The sequence below is a fragment of the Rissa tridactyla genome, chromosome 8 (assembly GCF_028500815.1).
Source record: "Rissa tridactyla isolate bRisTri1 chromosome 8, bRisTri1.patW.cur.20221130, whole genome shotgun sequence".
Classification (NCBI taxonomy): domain Eukaryota; kingdom Metazoa; phylum Chordata; class Aves; order Charadriiformes; family Laridae; genus Rissa; species Rissa tridactyla.
Window position 1 is genome coordinate 11,474,399 of NC_071473.1, and position 19,595 is coordinate 11,493,993.

The 19,595-nt window shown below is 39.3% G+C and overlaps 1 protein-coding gene across 1 annotated transcript in view; it reads left to right on the forward strand.

Annotated features, from left to right (window-relative positions):
* SHISA9 (shisa family member 9) overlaps positions 1–14,206 on the forward strand; it is a 185,559-nt gene extending 171,353 nt beyond the window's left edge. Inside the window, exon 4 of the mRNA XM_054212582.1 lies at positions 13,836–14,206. Coding sequence (XP_054068557.1) covers positions 13,836–14,206 — 371 coding nt within the window. The remainder of the gene's footprint in view (positions 1–13,835) is intronic.
* The last annotated feature ends 5,389 nt before the right edge of the window (positions 14,207–19,595 follow it).

Here is a 19,595-nt window from a genome sequence, read left to right on the forward strand (position 1 = left end):
TAGAGGTGACTTCACAACTGCCCCCTAAGAATGTGATACCTATGATGAGAAGATGAGATTCTGTACCTTTCCCTATAGTTCACTGTGCTCTGCCTCAGGGGCCTCTGTACAAAGACAGGGAGGGCTGGAAAGAAATACTGTAACTGGAAAAATGGAAACACACAACAGGGAAAAAGGCCTGCTCATGCATTCACATGGGTTGATACAGTCAACTAGAAAAAGTAGAACTACAGAAATATTGGAGACAGTATGTTTGTGTTACTTTACTTTCCTATACCAACCACACCGTTACACTGACAGGTAAATATTCATGTTTCTTTGGAAGGGTTAAAAAGGAATTGTGCTTTTATTTCAAAGAGTAAATAAATTTTGAGCTACTACTTCCATAAGTAGTTGCACAAAAATGGATTAAAAAAATCTGGGACATGGGAGTACCTCCCTGGATTTAACACCATGAAAACAGACTGAGAAGTACAGATCAATGCATCATTTGTTATAACCAGAGAGTGAATCAGTTAACGACTTCATGTATCTAGAGGTATGTTCAGTGTTCAACACTGGAACTACAGACCTGTCTCAAGGAAGTAGGACATGAAAGCTTGGTATCTTTGTATTATTATTTACTTAGTCCAGTGTGGCTGGAGAATTTGAAGCTTTTCACTGTTCATTTGTTAAGGTAGTCTTTCATACTTTAATCCTGCTTCTCCTTCAGGCACAGGAGAAAAGCCAAGAAGTACTCAGTAGCAAGCCTCACTTTACCAACCCCCCTACTAGCACTCTTCCCTCAGCATTCCCATTTCCCAACTAGTTGAAGTGCCAGCGTCATTTGTTCCACCTACGTCTCCTGATGAGATCCCCCCAAACTTCACATCCTGCCCAGTGTGTGCAGACTTCCCAGACCTTTTCTTGCTTCTACTAAATCATTTCATCATTTTCTTTGTTATTTACCAAATTGGCTTCTGATACCCGCAGGCACTCTGTCATAGGTAAATAAAAAATGCTTGGGGACTCTTGATCCAAATATTTTCCTGTTTTATCATCCAGCACACTCATTTCTTCTTCCAGTGAGGTAGCCCTATTTTAATTATAAATATGTTGTTTGTGCAAAGCCTGAGTGTCTTGAGGAAGATCAGCTGCATCATTGACATTCTTTTACAGCTTTTTAAAGAAATAACATTTTACTTTAAAATCTACTGGGTGATACTCTTTCTGAATCTGGGGAATTCTGCTGTAAGCAATCAGACATCCAAGCAACCACTGACCATGCCATCCTTTAGTAAATAAAGAGAGCTGTGAAAAGGTAACTCTTCAGGGACATGTTGGTCTTAGCAGAAGCGACATCTAGGCTGCTGGGAGAAAAGTCCTTCTTTTACAAGACATAGTTTTAACACCAAAATAAGACGCTCTAAACATTTCCATCTATGTTGTCTCCTTTTTAAGGCTTTAGCAACACATTGAACTTGTGAAAGAAAGGAAATCTGACCTTTAGGTCCATTTAGTTCAGACTTAGTTTAGGACATGGACCTGTTGGAGTGAGTCCAGAGGAGGGCCATGAAGATGATCAGAGGGATGGAGCACCTCTCCTGTGAGGACAGGCTGAGAGAGTTGGGGTTATTCAGCCTGGAGACAAGAAGGCTCCATGGAGACCTTATAGCAGCTTTCCAATACCTAAAGGGGGCCTGTAGGAAAGCTGGGGAGGGACTCTTTATCAGGGAGTGTAATGATAGGACGAGGGATAATGGTTTTAAACTGGAAGAGGGTAGATTTAGATTTAGCTATTAGGAAGAAGCCCTTTACTCTGAGGGTAGTGAGACACTGGCAGAGGTTGCCCAGAGAAACTGTGGATGCCCCATCCCTGGAAGTGTTCAAGGCCAGGTTGGGTGAGGCTGTGAGCAACCTGGTCTAGTGGGAGGTGTCCCTGCCCATGGCAGGGGGGTTGCAACTTGATGATCTTTAAGGTCCCTTCCAACGCTAACCATTCTATGATGATTCTACGAAAAAAAGTATTATTTGTTTACTTAAGTAAACTTGACTTGCAACAAAGTAATCCTCAAAATTGCTTAAGATTACCAAGCCAAACCTGAATATTCATGTCACAAATATTGTGAACGCAACAGACTTGAACGAAATAGTTTCAAGCTCTGTTGTCTGTGGGTCCCTGTCCTTCTTATGTTGGGGGCTCCGGAGCAGGACGCAGCACTCCAGGTGGGAGTAGAGGGGCAGAATCCCTTCCCTCAACCTGCTGGCCACTCTTCTTTTGATGCAGCCCAGGATGCAGCTGGCTTTCTGGGCTGCAAGCGCACATTGCCAGTTCATGATGAGCTGCTTATCGACCAGCACCCCCAGGTCCTTCTCCTCAGGGCTGCTCTCCAGCCATTCTCCAGCCAGCCTTTATTTGTGCTTAGGATTGTCCTGACCCAGGTGCAGGACCTTGCCACTTGGCCTTGCTGAACTTCATGAGGTTCACATGGGCCCACCACTCAAACCTGTCCAGGTCCCTCTGGATGGCATCCCTTCCCTCCAACATGTCAACCACACCACCCAGCTTGGTGTCGTTGGCAAACGTGCTGAGGGTGCACTCAATCCCACTGTCCATGTCACCAACAAAGATGTTAAACAGCACCAGTCCCAGTACTGACCCCTGAGGAACACCACTTGTCACTGGTCGCCACTTGGACTTCGAACCATTGACCACAACTCTTTGAATGTGGCCATCCAGCCAATTCTTTATCCACCAAGTGGTCCATCTGTTAAATCCATCTCTCTCCAATTTAGAGACAACAATTTTGTGAGAGGTAGTGTCAAATGCTTACACAAGTCCAGGTAGATGATGTCAGTTCCTCTTCCCTTGTCCACTGACACTATAACGCTGTTGTACAAGCCCACCAAATTTGGCAGGCACGATTTACCCTTAGTGAAGCCACATTGGCCATCACCAGTCACCTCCTTTTTTGACATGTGCTTTAACATAGTTTCCAGGAGGATCTGCTCTATGATCTTGCTGTGCACAGAGGTGAGACTGATTGGCCTATAGTTCCCCGGGTCTTCCTTTTTTCCCTTTTTAAAAATGGGAGTTATGTTTCTCCTTTTCCAGTCTGTGGGAACTGGAATTGGACTGCTACCAACTTCTCAAATATTATGGAGAGTGGCTTAGCAACTTCATCCACAGTTCCCTCAGGACCTGTGGATGAATCTCAACAGGTCCCATGGATTTGTGCACCTTCAGGTTCCTTAGATGGTCTTGAACCTGGTCTTGTCCTACAGTGGGTGGTTCTTCATTCTCCCAGTCTCTGCCTTTGCCTTCTGTGGATTTTGTTTTGTTCTAATTAAACCCCAAAACTCAAAAGCTTTAATACTCTTCAGCTTTGTACATGGATACGTATCAACAGCAGTAGTGTGATGTTCTTCAGAATTACCCATGAATACCAATGACGACTAGTAAGACAACTGATAGGAATGAATCCCTTATTAACAATATAATATAAATAGCAGCAGTTATCTGTCTGCTATTTTGGTTCTGCAAAGGATGTTCTAAAGACAGTAAATGTGTTTAAGAGAGAAATTACACAGATAAAAGCCACAGAGATCATTGCTTTACTCCTACACATTCATACTATAATAACAAAGGGCTTGAGGCACAGAAGGAGTAAGAGCAATAACATGATTTGTAATGCACACATTTAATTTTTCCAAAAGTCCTTCCCCTGACAGCTTATTTGAAGAAGGATAAGAGGAAAAGAGAAGCTGAAAAAAATATGTGATATGTAGTAGCTATGATATTACAGCATCAAAAAATCACCATGAAACTATCAGTCTGTCCCATCGTAATGATAATATTAAGTACAACAAGTAGTTTTTATAGTGGGAAGTTTGCAAAGCTTCCTAGGCTACAGAAGGTGCTCCTGAGAAAAGTTCACCTTCCCTTGTAAGGGACCTGCCACAGCAGGGGAGGAAGATCTGCAACTCTGTGCTGTTGGTTCTCATTTTCATAAGTGATGGTTATGAATACAATTCCTAGAAAAAAAGGTAAAGGTAGGAGCTGAACACTCCGATACGGCAGAAGTCGTACGTGTGTGCACACTATTAAATATTCATTGAGGTGAGCTTCATTACTGATTCTTCCTTGACTGCCTGTCAGTCACAAATGCTTTTGCTTTACGTGAAGGCTACTCAGAGGGTTCTGTTTGGAGCAGGCTTTAGTTCTGCTTTGCCTTTGGGTTTGCCCAATCCACATGAAAACCTTATGAAACCAATTTTCTTCTGACAGTGCAAGTTTGGCAATTGCCAGGGAACACGGTTTCTTTTCAGTTTGACACACATCTCTGGTCTGGAAACCTCTGAAAATTATGCACAAGACTTTAATAATACAAATGGTACGCAGTCTTATAGGAGGGAGACAGGAAGAGAAAGAAAGGAGAAGAAAAAAACGGAACTGCATGTGTGCAAGTACAGCTATGGAATTACTTCTGATTTTTATTTCTCTTGCTTAATAACTTTCTCTTGAAAAGCGTTCCTTCTGGCAAAAAGAATAGAAAAAGATAACTTTCTAATAGAAACAACTTATGCCACAGCTAATTTTGGAAAAAAAAATTTTACTTCAATCCAGAACGATTGTTCAAAATTCTTTAAAATTTTAGGAGTTAAGAAACAGATCGAATAAAAATAACTCCTGCAAAAAATAGTTATTACATCATTGGGACTTTTTTTTCATTTAAACAGTAAAATTCAAAAAGCCTTCAGGCCTCAACCCATATTCAGAAATAGTGGTGTAAATCTAGTATGACACCAGTTGAAAGACAGCACTAAAACCACGTCTTAATTATGTATTCAGAGACCTGAACTGGGTCTTCTGTGTCCTCATGCAGCTTTCTGCATCATCACAACTAAGAGTATTTGAAGCTGTTTAAGAGTTACAACCGGCAGTATACTAAAAGAAACAAAAACATCTAATAAAAAGTATTAAAACTGAAAATTAAATTCATCACACAGAAGAATGCCAACAGCAATGCGTGAAAAAAATGAAATTAGGCTCATGCTAAGAACAGTTATTACAAATAAATGTGGTCAGGAATATAAGAGCTTTTTCAGTCAATGTTAAATAAGACAAATTGACACCTTAAGGAAAAACGCACACACATTTTCAGACACTGAGTCACATTGCAGAACGCTGTGAAATTTTTTCCAACGTGACCCACATACTACTCAGTGTGCAGCCTGCCAGGAGAGCCCACCTGGTTTGCAGTCCACTCCCAGGAGCAAGGCACACTACTGTGTGCAGACTGCCTGGATTTCTCTGACTTCAGTAGTAGGGCCTGTTATTGCACATGACTGCACAATTTTTCTGCAAACGTACAATGAAGTGGCACTCCTGGAATAGTTAGGCAGCCCTGCCTTTAAACAAACTGAAGGTCCTCACTAACCAAAAAGGTTACAAACAATTTCATATTACTGTTGATGTATGAAAGCACTGCTGCAAACTTTTGACACAACCAGATTTGTCCTAATTGATTTCCTTGAGAAGCATTAAAAACTACCCAGTGAAAAAGCAAGCAAGACTACCAAAGGAAGAACTGGAAGGAGCCTTTTAAGCAAATCTCCTAAGTGTTAACCTCTTTGGCTTCGGACAGCATTTTTAGAAAGCAAGCCAAACCCTCATTTTCTATAATCAGTTTATGCTGCAGTCATGCTTTATTCAGAAGTTAAGCATGACAGCATGACTCCTTAGTTCCTATTTCAAAAGGCAAGTTTTCTTACCATATATAAGGTTTCCCATAAAACTAAAACTGATAAATGTGCCTAAATGAGATAAAACTAAATAAATATTTCACAGTAGAACTTTTCATATTTATTTGCCATTGTAGATGCCATGAAAGGACATGAGCTTAGAGGCCTCTAGGAAAAAAAAAATGAAAAAACAGATTTACAGTTACAGGACAGCCACTGGCTGCATTTTCAAAGAAAAGTCAGAGATTTGAATACATAATTCTCTTAGACTTCTTTTACAATTTCATCCATTGGTTCAAGAATAGAACTGGCAGTCTTATTTCCTTCTCAAGTCTATCATTCACTGCAGGATACTGAACCAGCAATTTAACATCTTGATGCCCGAATTTGAAATGTTAAATCACTCGGAGGATACAACAAAGTAGTGTGATCTTTGTCTATCTGCATGCAACAGATTTCAGGTCTCCTGAAAACATGATGTGTCCACCATTTGTTTCCAGGTTGACAGAACCTATTGATTCTGGTAAATCAGAAAAGCTCTGTTTTTCTTACGCTGGTTAGATACAAGTACTCTGCATGTCATTGGTCTCTATGTTAGGTACAATATGTGCATGTCTGGAGTATTTTGACCAAAACCAAATCACGATATCATTGCAGCACTTTGCAAAATTGAATCATAAATATTGCAATTTAATACTATGTAAATCAATGCAGTCAACTGTACAAAGCCCAACTGGAAAACCCGTTTTACATGTCCAAATAGAAACCTGCCTAAATTCAAACAGTAACTAAATGTTTGTAAAAAGAAGAAGAAAAAATAGACTTTGCAGTGCTGTGCTTTTTTGGCACGTTGCCAGAAGAGGGGTGCTTCTGTTCACAGACATGTGGCTACTCTGATGTTCCAGGGAACTGCACCCCTGTACATGAGGTACCACACATGATGTCTGGTGCCTGAGGAGTTAATCAAATTCTGTCTCAGCATTCCCAGCCAAGCAGCAGCATTCACTGCCTGTAGTGGATAAAGAGAACGTTCCTGAGACTGGAGGCTCTACTTACCAAGTCTAATTACATTCCTATTCTAAACCATTCCTAATGCGTTTCAAAACCCAGAAATATTCTGGCCTCTTCAGCCTTTCAGAAACTGTCATGAAAGTAATCGATAGCAGAGAAGAAATGTTTGGGCCTACATATTTATGTTTCATCATGTCTCATATCATGCAAGTAGAATTTTATTTCACTGGGAAAGCAAAATGCAGTTTTGTCTCTGGAGGTGGACAAGTTCCTTTCAAACAATGTCTGCAGAAGAAAAGGTTAATATGTCTTTTCATGCTTGGTTTCTCTCCAGATCACTATAAGAAATGAGTAAATAGATAAAGTACTAAAGGGGGCTAGGAGAGGAATAACATAGACCCACAAAAAGTAGGTTCTACCAATATTATGAAAGTAATTTATGGGTCATTCCATGTATTATGTATTTTTCCTTTACTTCTATCAGTAACAGGGAATAAAAACCATGAAAAATAATCCAGACATAAAATATTATCTTCCTTTTCAGAATGTCTTAAATAAAGGCAAACTGGTATTAAAAGTCTGTGGAAAAGAAAGGCAAATATTTAGGACAGAAATCAATGGATTGCAGACCACAGGATTAATTCTGCATTCTGAGAGCTCAATACAAGAACGGAGAAGGAGTTTTTAAATGGCCTTCGCCCTTTCTTAGGATTCAGTATGGTTTAAAATTGCCCCATCTTACACACAGCCACGCCAGTGGCCCATGAGATAAAAACAGCCAATGACCAACCATGAAGTAGCTACATTCCTTCCTCTTGGCCACACTCAGATCTATCATATCATTCCACCCACTGCTAGCATTATATGAGCAGAATTGTGTCTATTGACGACATCTGGATGTATTCTGTTTTCCAATCGACTTCATGTTATGCAAAGCAAATTCTCTATGCTCCATGATGCCTGGTGAACCCCTTCATTCAAAAGACAGGTCATTAGTTATTTGTTTTACTGGATGGAACACACTTTTCAATGAATTTACTGGATCCAGTTCATACCTGGGGACAGCTAATCTGAACTCAGTCCATGTTAGTTTTTTCCCCTCACCCCCAAAAAAACTTGTGTTAGTGTAGAAATGATACTTCTTTGATTTTCAGATGAAGTCCTGCAAAAACACTCACATAGAGTTGGCTTATATCTTTGAAGGCTTTGAACATATTGTCTTAGATGCCAACTTAGAAAAGCAAATGAATAAGTAATCACACATTCAGACAGGATCAACAACAGCACCACGAAAGGCAGCATCCTAGTACTTCCCTGAGCAAAATTCTTGTGTTGCCTTTGAGCCAGGATTCATTACCCTTTTGTCTTTCCTTGAGTGTTCACTTTCATTACTTACAGAGAGAAATGTAAAGTTCCCATAGCTTCAGGTAACTACACTAACGTCTCAGCAAAGTCATGGCTGTAGAAGCAAAGCCTTGTTATAAACTATTAAATATTACATAGGCATAGCTTTACTGTTACACAGAAAACATCTACAAATAGGCAGTTAGTGTATTTTAGCTGTTATGTGGTGTGTCATTGCAGTCATTTCATTGCTATCCTTTCCCGCAGCATTTTCCATTGGCTTGCTTTCTCTATCTCTAGTCCTAAATTTGAAATACAATCTCTTTGTGGCTAGAATAAAGCTCTGCATTTCACAAAGTAGTTCTTAAAATATGTTCAGATAACAAACAATTCTGTGAAACATCTACTGAGAAACAAGGTTCCCTATATATTTTTGTATCTTCTGACTGTGACTGCAAGCTGTCACTGAAGCTTTTTTTTTTTTTAAATGTCTTTAGAGCTTTTATAAGGGCTCACTCCTTTGTGGATTGCTCTCTCTCACTTCAGAGGTCTCTTCCCACTCCTAGGTGCCTACTTTCACAAAAGCTGTAGGACGTAATCGTCTTTCGGGATTCTACACTTCTCCCATAGCTGTAAGAAGCGGTGCAAGAATTCAGAGCCATTTTATGGACCCACAAAGATAAGAGGATTGTCAATGAGGAAAAGAGTAAAAAAATACTGATTCAGCATTACCCGAAACCTCCTTATTTGGCTGTACTTACTACACAGAAATGCTTGTAACTGCAGTATTTTACAAGAAAAAGAAAGCATTACATGATGCTAATGCACGTTCACATGACTTTCTGTGCCAAAAGTGGTTACACAGCCACCTTGAAGACTACTTAACTTAGGGAGCAGAACAATATTACACAGTTTTAGGGCCACCTCTCAGCACAGATAACATACACTCAAATAAGCACACTGAGAAATCCTGGCCCTATTACAGCCACAGGATTTTTGCCACCCATTTTCAAGAAAACATGTTTTCATCCATGGTACTTAGTCTATAAGCAACTCACTGGTTTACGTGCTTTTGTTATAGAATTGTGGATTATGAAGGAATATGTGAAACTTCCAAGTTTGGTCATGGCCAATCATCAATCAGCCAAAGAGCAAAGCTGGTCTCTGTCAATGACAGATTTAGGCAGAATGGTGAAACCTGAATAAAAACATAACCACCAAAAGCCCATTCCTTTCTGGCCACCTCATCTAAATGAGCATAAACTCACCAAAATTTTCTTAGGCATTTCCCAAACAGCTTGGTAGCCATCACCTTTCAAAATCAAAATTCAAGGAATAACACAAGGGTCCCAATATGAGACATTTGACACCGATACTGGCAAAGTCAAGATCAAAATAAAACAGACGGTTGTGGTCACTTTAAGGCATTGTTGGATTCAGATGAGAGTGAGGAGTGGAGTGATCCACCTTTTAGATGATAGGCTCACGGCTGCACAACTGCTCCAACAGAGTGGGATTTAAATTACGTTCCCTACCCAGCAAGGTGCATCCCAGCTTCTGCTAGGATGGTCCACACCCAGGTTCATATCCTGATGAACTTGTGCTGTGGATCAGAAGAAAATTTAAGATTTATAAGTCTAGAAAGGCAAAGGAAGAGAACGCATCTCTTTATCTTAATAGTTAAGAAACTCAGCCAGGAGGGAGGGGTTCTGCTTTTGATCCTTACACTGTTTCTATATTTTTCAGATATTCATTTTATGCACAGCAGAAACAAAAGCCCAAGTTCTGCCCCCTTCCTGGCACATGCTTTAGGTTGGAAAAAATTCATATTTCAACATTTTTTCCAGATGAACAGCTACAACAGCAACTAAATTTGTGGGTGCATTACCTTAAGGGAGTAAAAACTTTACAAAAATATTGAAACTGAGAATATTTGTGTAATTAGCTGCCAAGACTGGAGGGAGGGAACACAAAGAATAACACTCAGAATTAAAGCCCGTCTTTTACTATTGCTCATTTGGCAATTTTGCAATTCTAATTCTTTACGCATTTTGCAAACACGACAGTGATATCTTTAAATCCTGTTTTACTGATTTATATACAGAAAACCAATGCAAAAGGCACTTCTATAGCACTTTTCATCTGAAAACTCAGTATAGTCTAGAAATAGCAATTAATCTTTGTAACAGTTAACTACCTCCTCCAACGTGTTAACGGCTTCTTTTACAGCTGGTGAAACCAAAGCAGAGGAAAGCTGGGTCATGTACCCAAGGTCACATAAAGGCACTATGTAACTCCAAAATATCTCTTTGCATGTGTAAAGTCCTGAGATACACAGTTGATTTTTAAAGTAGCTGGCATCAGGATACTATAAGTATGCTTTTCTTGATAAAATATTTGTTACGAAACCATGCTTAATATTACTTTTCTGAATCTTTTTTACTTTGAAAACCAGAAGTTAAAAAACATATTTCTGCACTATGCGAGTATCAGGTCACTCACACTAGGGCATAGCACACTGGTATTATAAAACCTATAATCTAGTCAATATGCAAGAATAATGACTGCTTTAAGGCTTGCCAAAAGCTCTTTTCAACAACTGAACAATTTGGTTTTATCAATGCTTTTTTTGCTACATATTTCCTACAATGGTATTTTCCCACACCCAATTCTGGTACATGTGCCTCTGTGTAAGTCTGCATGTGCATGCTGAAAGAAGACTGTTTGAACGAGGTTAAAACATTGGATAAAGAGGCTGACTTTCACTGTTAGCATTTAACTCCTAGGCATACATAAGAAATTCTCCAGCAAAACCCTGCAAACCATTATTTGATCAGGACAAATACAAACAGCAGCTCTCCCACACTGTCACTGCCACACAAAACACGTGCAAGTAGCCATTCGTCATGTTTGCCAGCTTTCTGCTTGACTTTGCTGACGAGGATCAAAGCCTGGTTTGTTCTTTTCAAGCCCAGATTCCAGACATCATCTGAAAAGTCCCTAGGAAGGGACTATGGACTAAACTAGTTAAAGAAAATTTAATGTAACCATATTTACAGAATTAATCATTTCACTTACTGTATTATCTTCCCTTACTGTATTATCTAAGAAACGAATAAAGAGCTGAAAATTTTATGTATAACATGGCATAAACAAGAGTAAAATCAGTCTCACAGATGTGTCATAGACACAGCCCTTCTGAGGCTGATTTCTTCCTTGCTTAATTTTTACATTGGGGGTGTTGCTCATATGCAGCAGTAATACAGTTTACTCTTCTTTAACTTCACTGTTACTTTTTTAAACAGAAGTAATTATTTACCTTGTAGCTGATCATCAAAGATCTTGGTTACATCATACAAACTGCTGCAGCTTAACAAAGATCAAATTAAAAGTACAAATTTACAATTTTACTCTATCCTTACATGAGATTAGCTTAGTTTTTAATTTTTCTATGCAAATTCAACCAATTTGAATGTGGAATAGGCAGACAAATGATCTATATTAGGAGCTGGACGTAATTAACTACATTGAATTTAAATTACATAAGCTAGTGTGACTTTTCTTATATAGACAACATCTAAGTCATAAGATAGAGAAGCTTGCTCTCCTAACCATCTGACTTGCAGTGCCTTTGATGTAAACATATATACAAATATATACTTGTGTGGATATTCACAATGCCTTTTCTGCAACTGTTTTTCTCAATTATTGGTAACAGACTACTGAGAAATTAGCAATACAGACTGCATTTCCCTCCTGTTTTTATTCCACTTGCATATAATACTGTTTTGTGGCATTCAGTGATTATTAACAAATTAAAAGAACAAGCCACATTTAGAACTGAAAAAAGCTCCTCCAAGGTGAAACAGGTGAAACTTTTTGATTATTCAGATAACAGATCTCTAAATGAAACAACTCATCCCAAAATCAAAGCAGGTTCTCTTCGTAACACATTACAGGTCTATCAGCAATTGCAACTGCACATCCTGTCCTGAAATTAGAATAGGCCATTATCTACATTCTATGATTTGTTTAAAACAGAAGACACCTGTATGCTACAGAAAAGCATTCACTCATTGATTAAAAAAACAGACAGATGGAGATGGGCAAAACATACAAAGCCTAATTTTACAGCACAGACAAGAGCAATTTCAGTTCATCAAAGAGGAAACATCTCGTTAATGACAAAACTAAGGACTTAAAATCAAAGTCCTGTCACACAGTCATTATACAAAACATGTCATGAGATGACAAGCAGCAACTGCTTTTAGTAATATTCCTCCCCGTTGAGGGGCCAGGACAAGGGGGATGCAGAACTGAAGCCTGATCTTGAAGACTAACGTGGTGCTCATGAGAATTTCACCACCTTGCATAAAGATCCACTTCAGAACTAGAGAGAAGGAGAAAATTCAGTGTTCAACAAAAGCCTCCTAGCAATACTGGGGAGAGAGAAAAAGAAGGAAAATAAACAAAAACAGTGCAGGGAATTATTAAAAACCTACTTACCATGAAGGCAAGAGGAGCTGAGCTGTATAGACAGCTACTTGTACAAGACTTCTGCAGAGAAGCCTTACATGGCATAGCTTCAAGGAAAATGGATGGATCTAGCCAGGACACAGCAAAAGTCAAATCCAGGCTGACACAATCATATATTCAAGGCACACCACTGCTGATTAGCACACCACTGCTGATTAACACACCACCGTGTTAGTTGATCTACATATTTGGCACTATCTTAAATCAAAATCTAGTTTTTTGAAGTGGGTAAATAAACCCTCTTTACGTAAAAGGCAAGATCTTAAAAAATGAAATTCAGTTAAGCTCCCCTTAAACCCTCATACTCAGTCTCAAAATTTAAATGAGTTGCTGGACTGCTGCAGAATGTCTTTAGCTTCCTGAGCATCGTTCATACTTTTAAGCAAGGCCAAATAAATACCAGCAATAACAACAATCAAGCTTGAGCAAAAGCATGCACTGGAAGAGACATCCAGGAAATCACAGAGGGCAAAATCCTAATTTGAGAACTGCAATGCACTATTTGTTGGCATGGCTATTGCTGTATTTCTTTGTGGTACTGGCCCCAGAAAATAATGTCAAAACCTGGAATTCAGGATTTTCATTGTCTGTAAAATCACAGGGCAAATACCTAACCTTCAGCAACCCAAAGTATTTTCAGCCCCATAAAGCATTAGTGAATTTCCAACCATTTGGAGCAACAGATCCCATTCTTCATTTTGCCCGAAGGCATTATTCAACAGAAATGGATCCACCTCATACACCACTGCATCTTACAACTGGCTTGGTTAAACACCCACATGACATTTTGCATTTAAAGATATGTGCTCTCATACAACACGGCATCCCAAGATGCCCCGATATTTCCAAGAAAGTCTGTATACTTCTGAACACTTCCTCAACTTCCTATACTTTGTGAGATGAGCAGCAGCAAGATTCATACGACCTGTCCCCATAATGTAAATATCAGCACAACCTGAGTGATTTGGGGCAGGGACAGTCTTTTGTTAAAGGGCATCAGGTTTTGTCTGCATATATGAAAAGCCTAGCATAATGGCATCCAAAAATATACTACAGAGAGAAAATAAGGGGTGGGAGGTGGCATGGGTTTCTCCTACTGATGTACCTGTAACTGTACCTGGTCCACAGATATAATTGTACATGACATACCGTAAACTGTGTAACATTTTTCTTGTGTCAAACTGATTTTTTTATCCCCTGTCCCTTTTAAATCCTAATAGCTGACAAAGTCAACGATGACTTCTACAGCAAACGCCGACATCTTGCAGAACTGGCTGCCAAGGGGAGCCTGCCACTCCATCCCGTGCGCCTAGATGAAGAGAGAGCTTACACGATCGACAGCGGCCTAACCAAACAGAACGGGCAGAAATCCAAAATTGCAAAGATCCACACACACCCATTAGGTTACAACTCCCACTACAAGACCTGGGATCCCAATGACCAGTCTCTTAGACGGCAAGCATACACAAACAAGGGGAAGCATGGTATGGGAGACCCAACGTTAAGCGACCCATTGACAACCCGGAGCCAGCATTACTTGGGCCCACAGCCATACTTCATAACTAACAGCAAGACAGAAGTAACTGTTTGAGTTTCTTTTCTTTTTTCTTTTTTTTTTTTTAATGAAATCCTTTAAAAACCACACGCAAATACACACACAACTCAAACACTCAACTGAAAGGCAAAAAATAAATTCAAAAATATAAAATAAAACTAAAAAAAGCAAACAGAAGGAAGGAAGGAACTTCCACCTGGACACTCTTGGTATCCAGCCAACTGTAGGCCGAAGAGTGGGTTAATACCATTCAGCAATACACACTGAAGGTTGAATTATAAACTCCATTTGTATTTCACAATGGAACACAAACCCTTGTGACTAAATTTTTTTACTTGAAACTAAAATCCATGATGAGAAGTAGCACAATCTAGAGAAACCTTATGTCTGCTTAAACATTTACACTACGTTCCTGCCTTGAGACAGAGGAAGAAAGAGAGAACAATATACTGTAATATATTATTTCAGAGAGGAATTTTCTATAAAACCTATTAATAATCACTAGACCTGTGAAAAGCCAAGAGCAAACATCTCGGTACAACCCCTAACATCTATTATTGTACTTTCACACCATCCTTTAGAAAGCGCAAAAAATATATATACAATAAGGGACAAAGACTCTTTCACAAGGAATTTATGAAGACTGTTATGATTAAGAGCATATGGGACCTTTCTGGCTGGTAGAGAATTCTGCAGGATGATAACAAACAGCAGAAGATTTTATTTCAGTTTACTTTGATTTGAAATTTTTGGGAACCTCCAAAAAAAGAAGAGATGTACCATATGACACAGAAAGCTGCTGGGGGAATAAGGGCATCAGAATATTTCCTCTCAGTCCTCCTGTTTTCGGGCAGATGGTAACAATTCTCACTTTGCAGACTGTCAGGACTTTTTCTTCACCTAAATGTTTTGCCTATCTTCAACTGCTTCAGACTGAAATTAAGCGTGGGTGGTGCCTTTACTGTATTACTATTGTTCAATGACGGTCTTGTTTCTCAAAGTGACCCCTCTGTTCCTTTAAGCTATTTCCTCATGTTTTGCTAAGGATGACAAGGGTTCTGCCCTGCTCAGTCTCCTTTGTTTGTCCCGAAGGGAAACTAGACTACATCTCCATGCAGTGGTTGCACAGTCAAGACTATTTAGTTAGCCCCTCCATTTTCCCAATTTAAATTTTTTCCCTCTAGTCTCTCATTTTGTATTTGCTTTTAGCCATGGTAGTTCTTCGTAGTTCAACTAAATGTTATATGGTATATTGTCTCTATCGTTTGGCTTTCTATAGTGGCGTTCCCTCTCGGTGGACTATTTGGTGGAAGAGGCTAACAGACTAGCCTCAAATGTCAAAGAGATCTGGGTTTAAACTAAACAAACAATTGGACTCGTGGTCTTGACTGTGGTTCTGATGAGCAGGATGCCTTGTTTGTACGAGTAAAACCACTCTTGAATTGGGCACTGATAGTAGACTCGCAGACCTGGGCCTATAAAGCTTCGGCACATCCACAAAGAGATAAGCAGAGTTGGGATAGGATGGTGGTGCTGCAACAGCCTGATGGCAGGCAACGCATTCAGTCTTTCACTTAAATTCCTGCCCTTCCCCCCAGACCAAGTCATTTGGCTAAATCCTAACTAGCTATCTTACTACAGTTGCGTTCTCACCACCTGTCAATTCTTCTGGAGATTAGTTTTGGAAGAGTATGCAGAGAGCAGTGAGAACTGTTATGTGGTAAGAAGAGTTGGAAGTGGCATTTCTTGCTGTACTCAACTGACTGGCAGTGCTGCTTCTTAGTCAAGGATGTAAGGGCTAAGAATTTGAAATGTGGTTAAACGGAGAGACCGATTTTTTAGCTTTAGATTGATTTGCATCCTGAGAGCACCGGCATCTCTCCATAAATGTGCTGGTAAATTGTATGATCATATGTTTTAAGACTATCAGACGTGGAAAAAGCCCACGGGACAAATACTTTGCACACAACCCAGATTCTTCACTATCTTACTTTTATTCCTTTAATCTTTATTGCCTTCACAACTGGCTGACTTAATTTGACCCTTTATGGAATGTTGCTGTTAATCCATATGCTTTAGATACACATTACAGCTGCACTCTAATTCACACAGGTTTCGTGTAACTTGAGCATATTTTATGTGGAAATATTTTAGTAACTGTATGTTCTGTAAGTAAACCCGTGTTAATACTTGTTAACTACAGAGTTTATGATACCAATAATACTTCCTACAATAAAATGTTTGTTTGTTTTTTAAGAATGTTTATTTGTAAACATATGTATTCACTATGTTAATATGAATTTCTTACCTGGCAATAAAACTGATTCTATGTGAATCCAACTTGCTGTCTCATTTCTAAACTTGTATCATTGAGCCAATTTTTGAGTATTAACAGAGCTTCTGGAGCCTCTCACTGCAGTCAGTGGGGTTCATCTCAGCACAAATGATGATTTGACTCTGCCATTGGTAGTCTCGTGAACAAGAGGTTCTTTAGAAAGCAGCTGCGTGTTGTTTGTGTTAGATATGTGCAACGCCTGTTACGTGCAATGTAACATAATACGCCAAGGCACACAAACCTTGCAAAGCGCTGTGTGCCCTGTAAGCCTCCAAGCATCACACACAGCTTGTGTCACTTGATCAGTTAATTGCAGTTTTGAGGAGAGAAAGACAAGGTAAGCATGTACAGATCCTGGTCCTCATGAATGCACGGGAGTTTTGCAATAAGCTTCAGTCACATCCTGGGATTGTAACTACCCAGTAAAAACAGATGAAACACTGGCGTGTATCGCTTCAAAATTTTTATATGTTCATTATAGAAAAACCTGTACACAACATCTGTGTACCTAGTCTTCTGGAACAGAAAGTCCTTTACAGGCTCTTAGTACAGATAATGGCTCATAAACCTGACAATGAATAGAACCTCAGAAAAGGACAGTGTTTGGGTAGCTTCTTCTCTTTGCTTTACTGCACTAGTATCAGGTGAATTTCAGAAGAAGAAAGGTAGATTCAGCATATCTTGCTTCAAAATCAACTTAGTGCATGACTTGATGACAATTCTGTAGACAATTTATGATTTCCAGGAAGACACAACACACTATCAGAAGGAAAGTGTCAATCCAGAAGCGGTTGGAGTTAGCTATTTTAAACAGTATAAAAATCTCATTTTCATTATATGCCTTTATGGGTGCCATGAAATAGTCTGTAAAGCCCCACTTCTGGTTACAAGAGCATTTCCCTGCCTCAGGCACAACTGCAGAAACAACCCCATTCTGCCAGGGGAGCCCAGGAGAAACATATGGAGTGCGGCCACAGCACCAGAAAAATTCTGGGCAGCCCTGCAACCCATAGGGAATCCTGGGGAGTCCAGTGGAATACAAGCCTAACCTACAGTAGACACAACTTACTGTTACAGCTCCACCAACAACCAATCCACATGTTGTTTCTATCAGCAAATTCCTGACTAGAATCACGGATGGCTTTGTTAGTGTAAGTGCCTCTGCATAGGCTTTCTTCCTTCCAGATACATGAAAAAAAAATGACTCCAAAACTCCCCCTGCATCTGATTTTATGTCTCTGCATGTTTTTTTCTGTTACGTTAGCCTGAACCTTTTGTCACCGTGAGCAAGAACTGCACTGCGTTCGCATAAGCATTTCTTCCATAAGGCTATTTGATATTAACACAGAGGCACTGCACAAACAAAAAAGCCTATTGCCAAGAAATAAAGATGTTCCGTATACAGAGCTGTGGAGTCTAAAAGTCTAAAGGTTATCTGTTTTAGACCCCTTTAGCCTGGAAACATCTCATGACTACATCTTTTGAGCATGATCCTGAGCTTACACAAACCGAAGACATGGTGACTTATAAAAATAGAGGATCAGGTCTCTTGACATTCCGCACTACCTACAAAGCGACTCCAGGACTCAGGCTTTAGATTTGATAGGTCTGGGAAAAGATTCATGCTTTGCTCTATTCTTATAGAATAGTTATTGAATTTTGAGTACTAAATAAATAACCCTAGTCCACAAATCCCTTTTGCACACAATCCTGAGCACTTTATTTAATCCTGGTCTCTATACTTGAATACCTGAAGGACTTCCAATGATAAACACAGTCTTTACTGTAATTATATCATCTTGCTATTTGGCATGGATAATTTTATTTTGCTAAAAACAGTTATGACAGGAAGCATTATTGTATTAGATTTTATCATCTCATCTATCACCTAGTGCTGACAATGTGAAAATAGGATGAGTACCACATTACTAAAAAGTGAGCATTGTTATTTTTATGAATGCAAAAGTAAAATTATTGCGTCTATTGATTATATGTGACTTCAGATAACTTTTGTCATTTATTTCAGCATTAATATAATACTTATATAGTAGTACAGATGCCATGCTAGCTTGGGTACGAAAGCTGTTTTTAGCCACAAAGTATTGAATGAAAAGTCCTGTTCATTTCAAGTCATACAGCAACTTGCCGTATGTATTGTTTCTAAAATACCATTACATGGTCAGTAAGAAATAGCTTCCAAAATACATTAAAATCCCAACTAAAAAAAATAACTAAAAAACCCCATATTAGTTCAATAACAAAGTTCTAAAGGGATAAAACTATTATTAACACTGTTAACTGTATTAAATATCAGGAACTACTCAGAAAATTCCTGGTAACTAATTCTCCAGAAATAAGACTGGTTTGTGAGAACGAAATCTGAGGTTTTCTAATTGTAAATAAAATTATCCATTTACCATAGCTTGGCAGAAGATGTAGCACGTAATAGCATTATTCCAAAAGTCACCTGGCATCATGACACCATCCCATTTTACAAGATGCACATTGCATTTACATTACTTTCCTATCAAGTTCTAACCACTCTGTCCAGCTGTTGCCCACTCGAAGAGGAGAGATGTACAAGATGATCCTTCATGCCATATTCTGCAGCTCCCACTAGGTTGCCCATAGAAGAGCACAGAATTCTAACCTGACAGCTTAGGATTCAAACTCAAGCTTATCTCTAGTGTTTGCCCAAGACATGAGCAGTGTTTTCTCAACAACAGGCTTAATGTCAAGGGGTGACATTAGAAGAGACGAAGAAAGAGACTGCGCAACGTGAATTTGTCATTGGCAGCTTGGGTTATTACTCACAGAGTGCACCTCTTGTAGCACTCATGCTCTGCTCTAGCAAACTGCACAATCAGCCCAGCTGGCTCTCCTGGTATACATTGTGTAGGACCATGTTTAGGAGGGCAACAGCAGATGAGTGTGACTAATGAGGGAAGATAAACTTCAATGTTTTATGCTAAACTACTAAATCAATTCATTTGAAAAATGTGACATAATAGCACATTAATCTCAGCCTACAGATGGGAAAAAAAGAGCCAGCAAATGCTATTACAGCTAAAACCCCAGAGGAAAACTTTC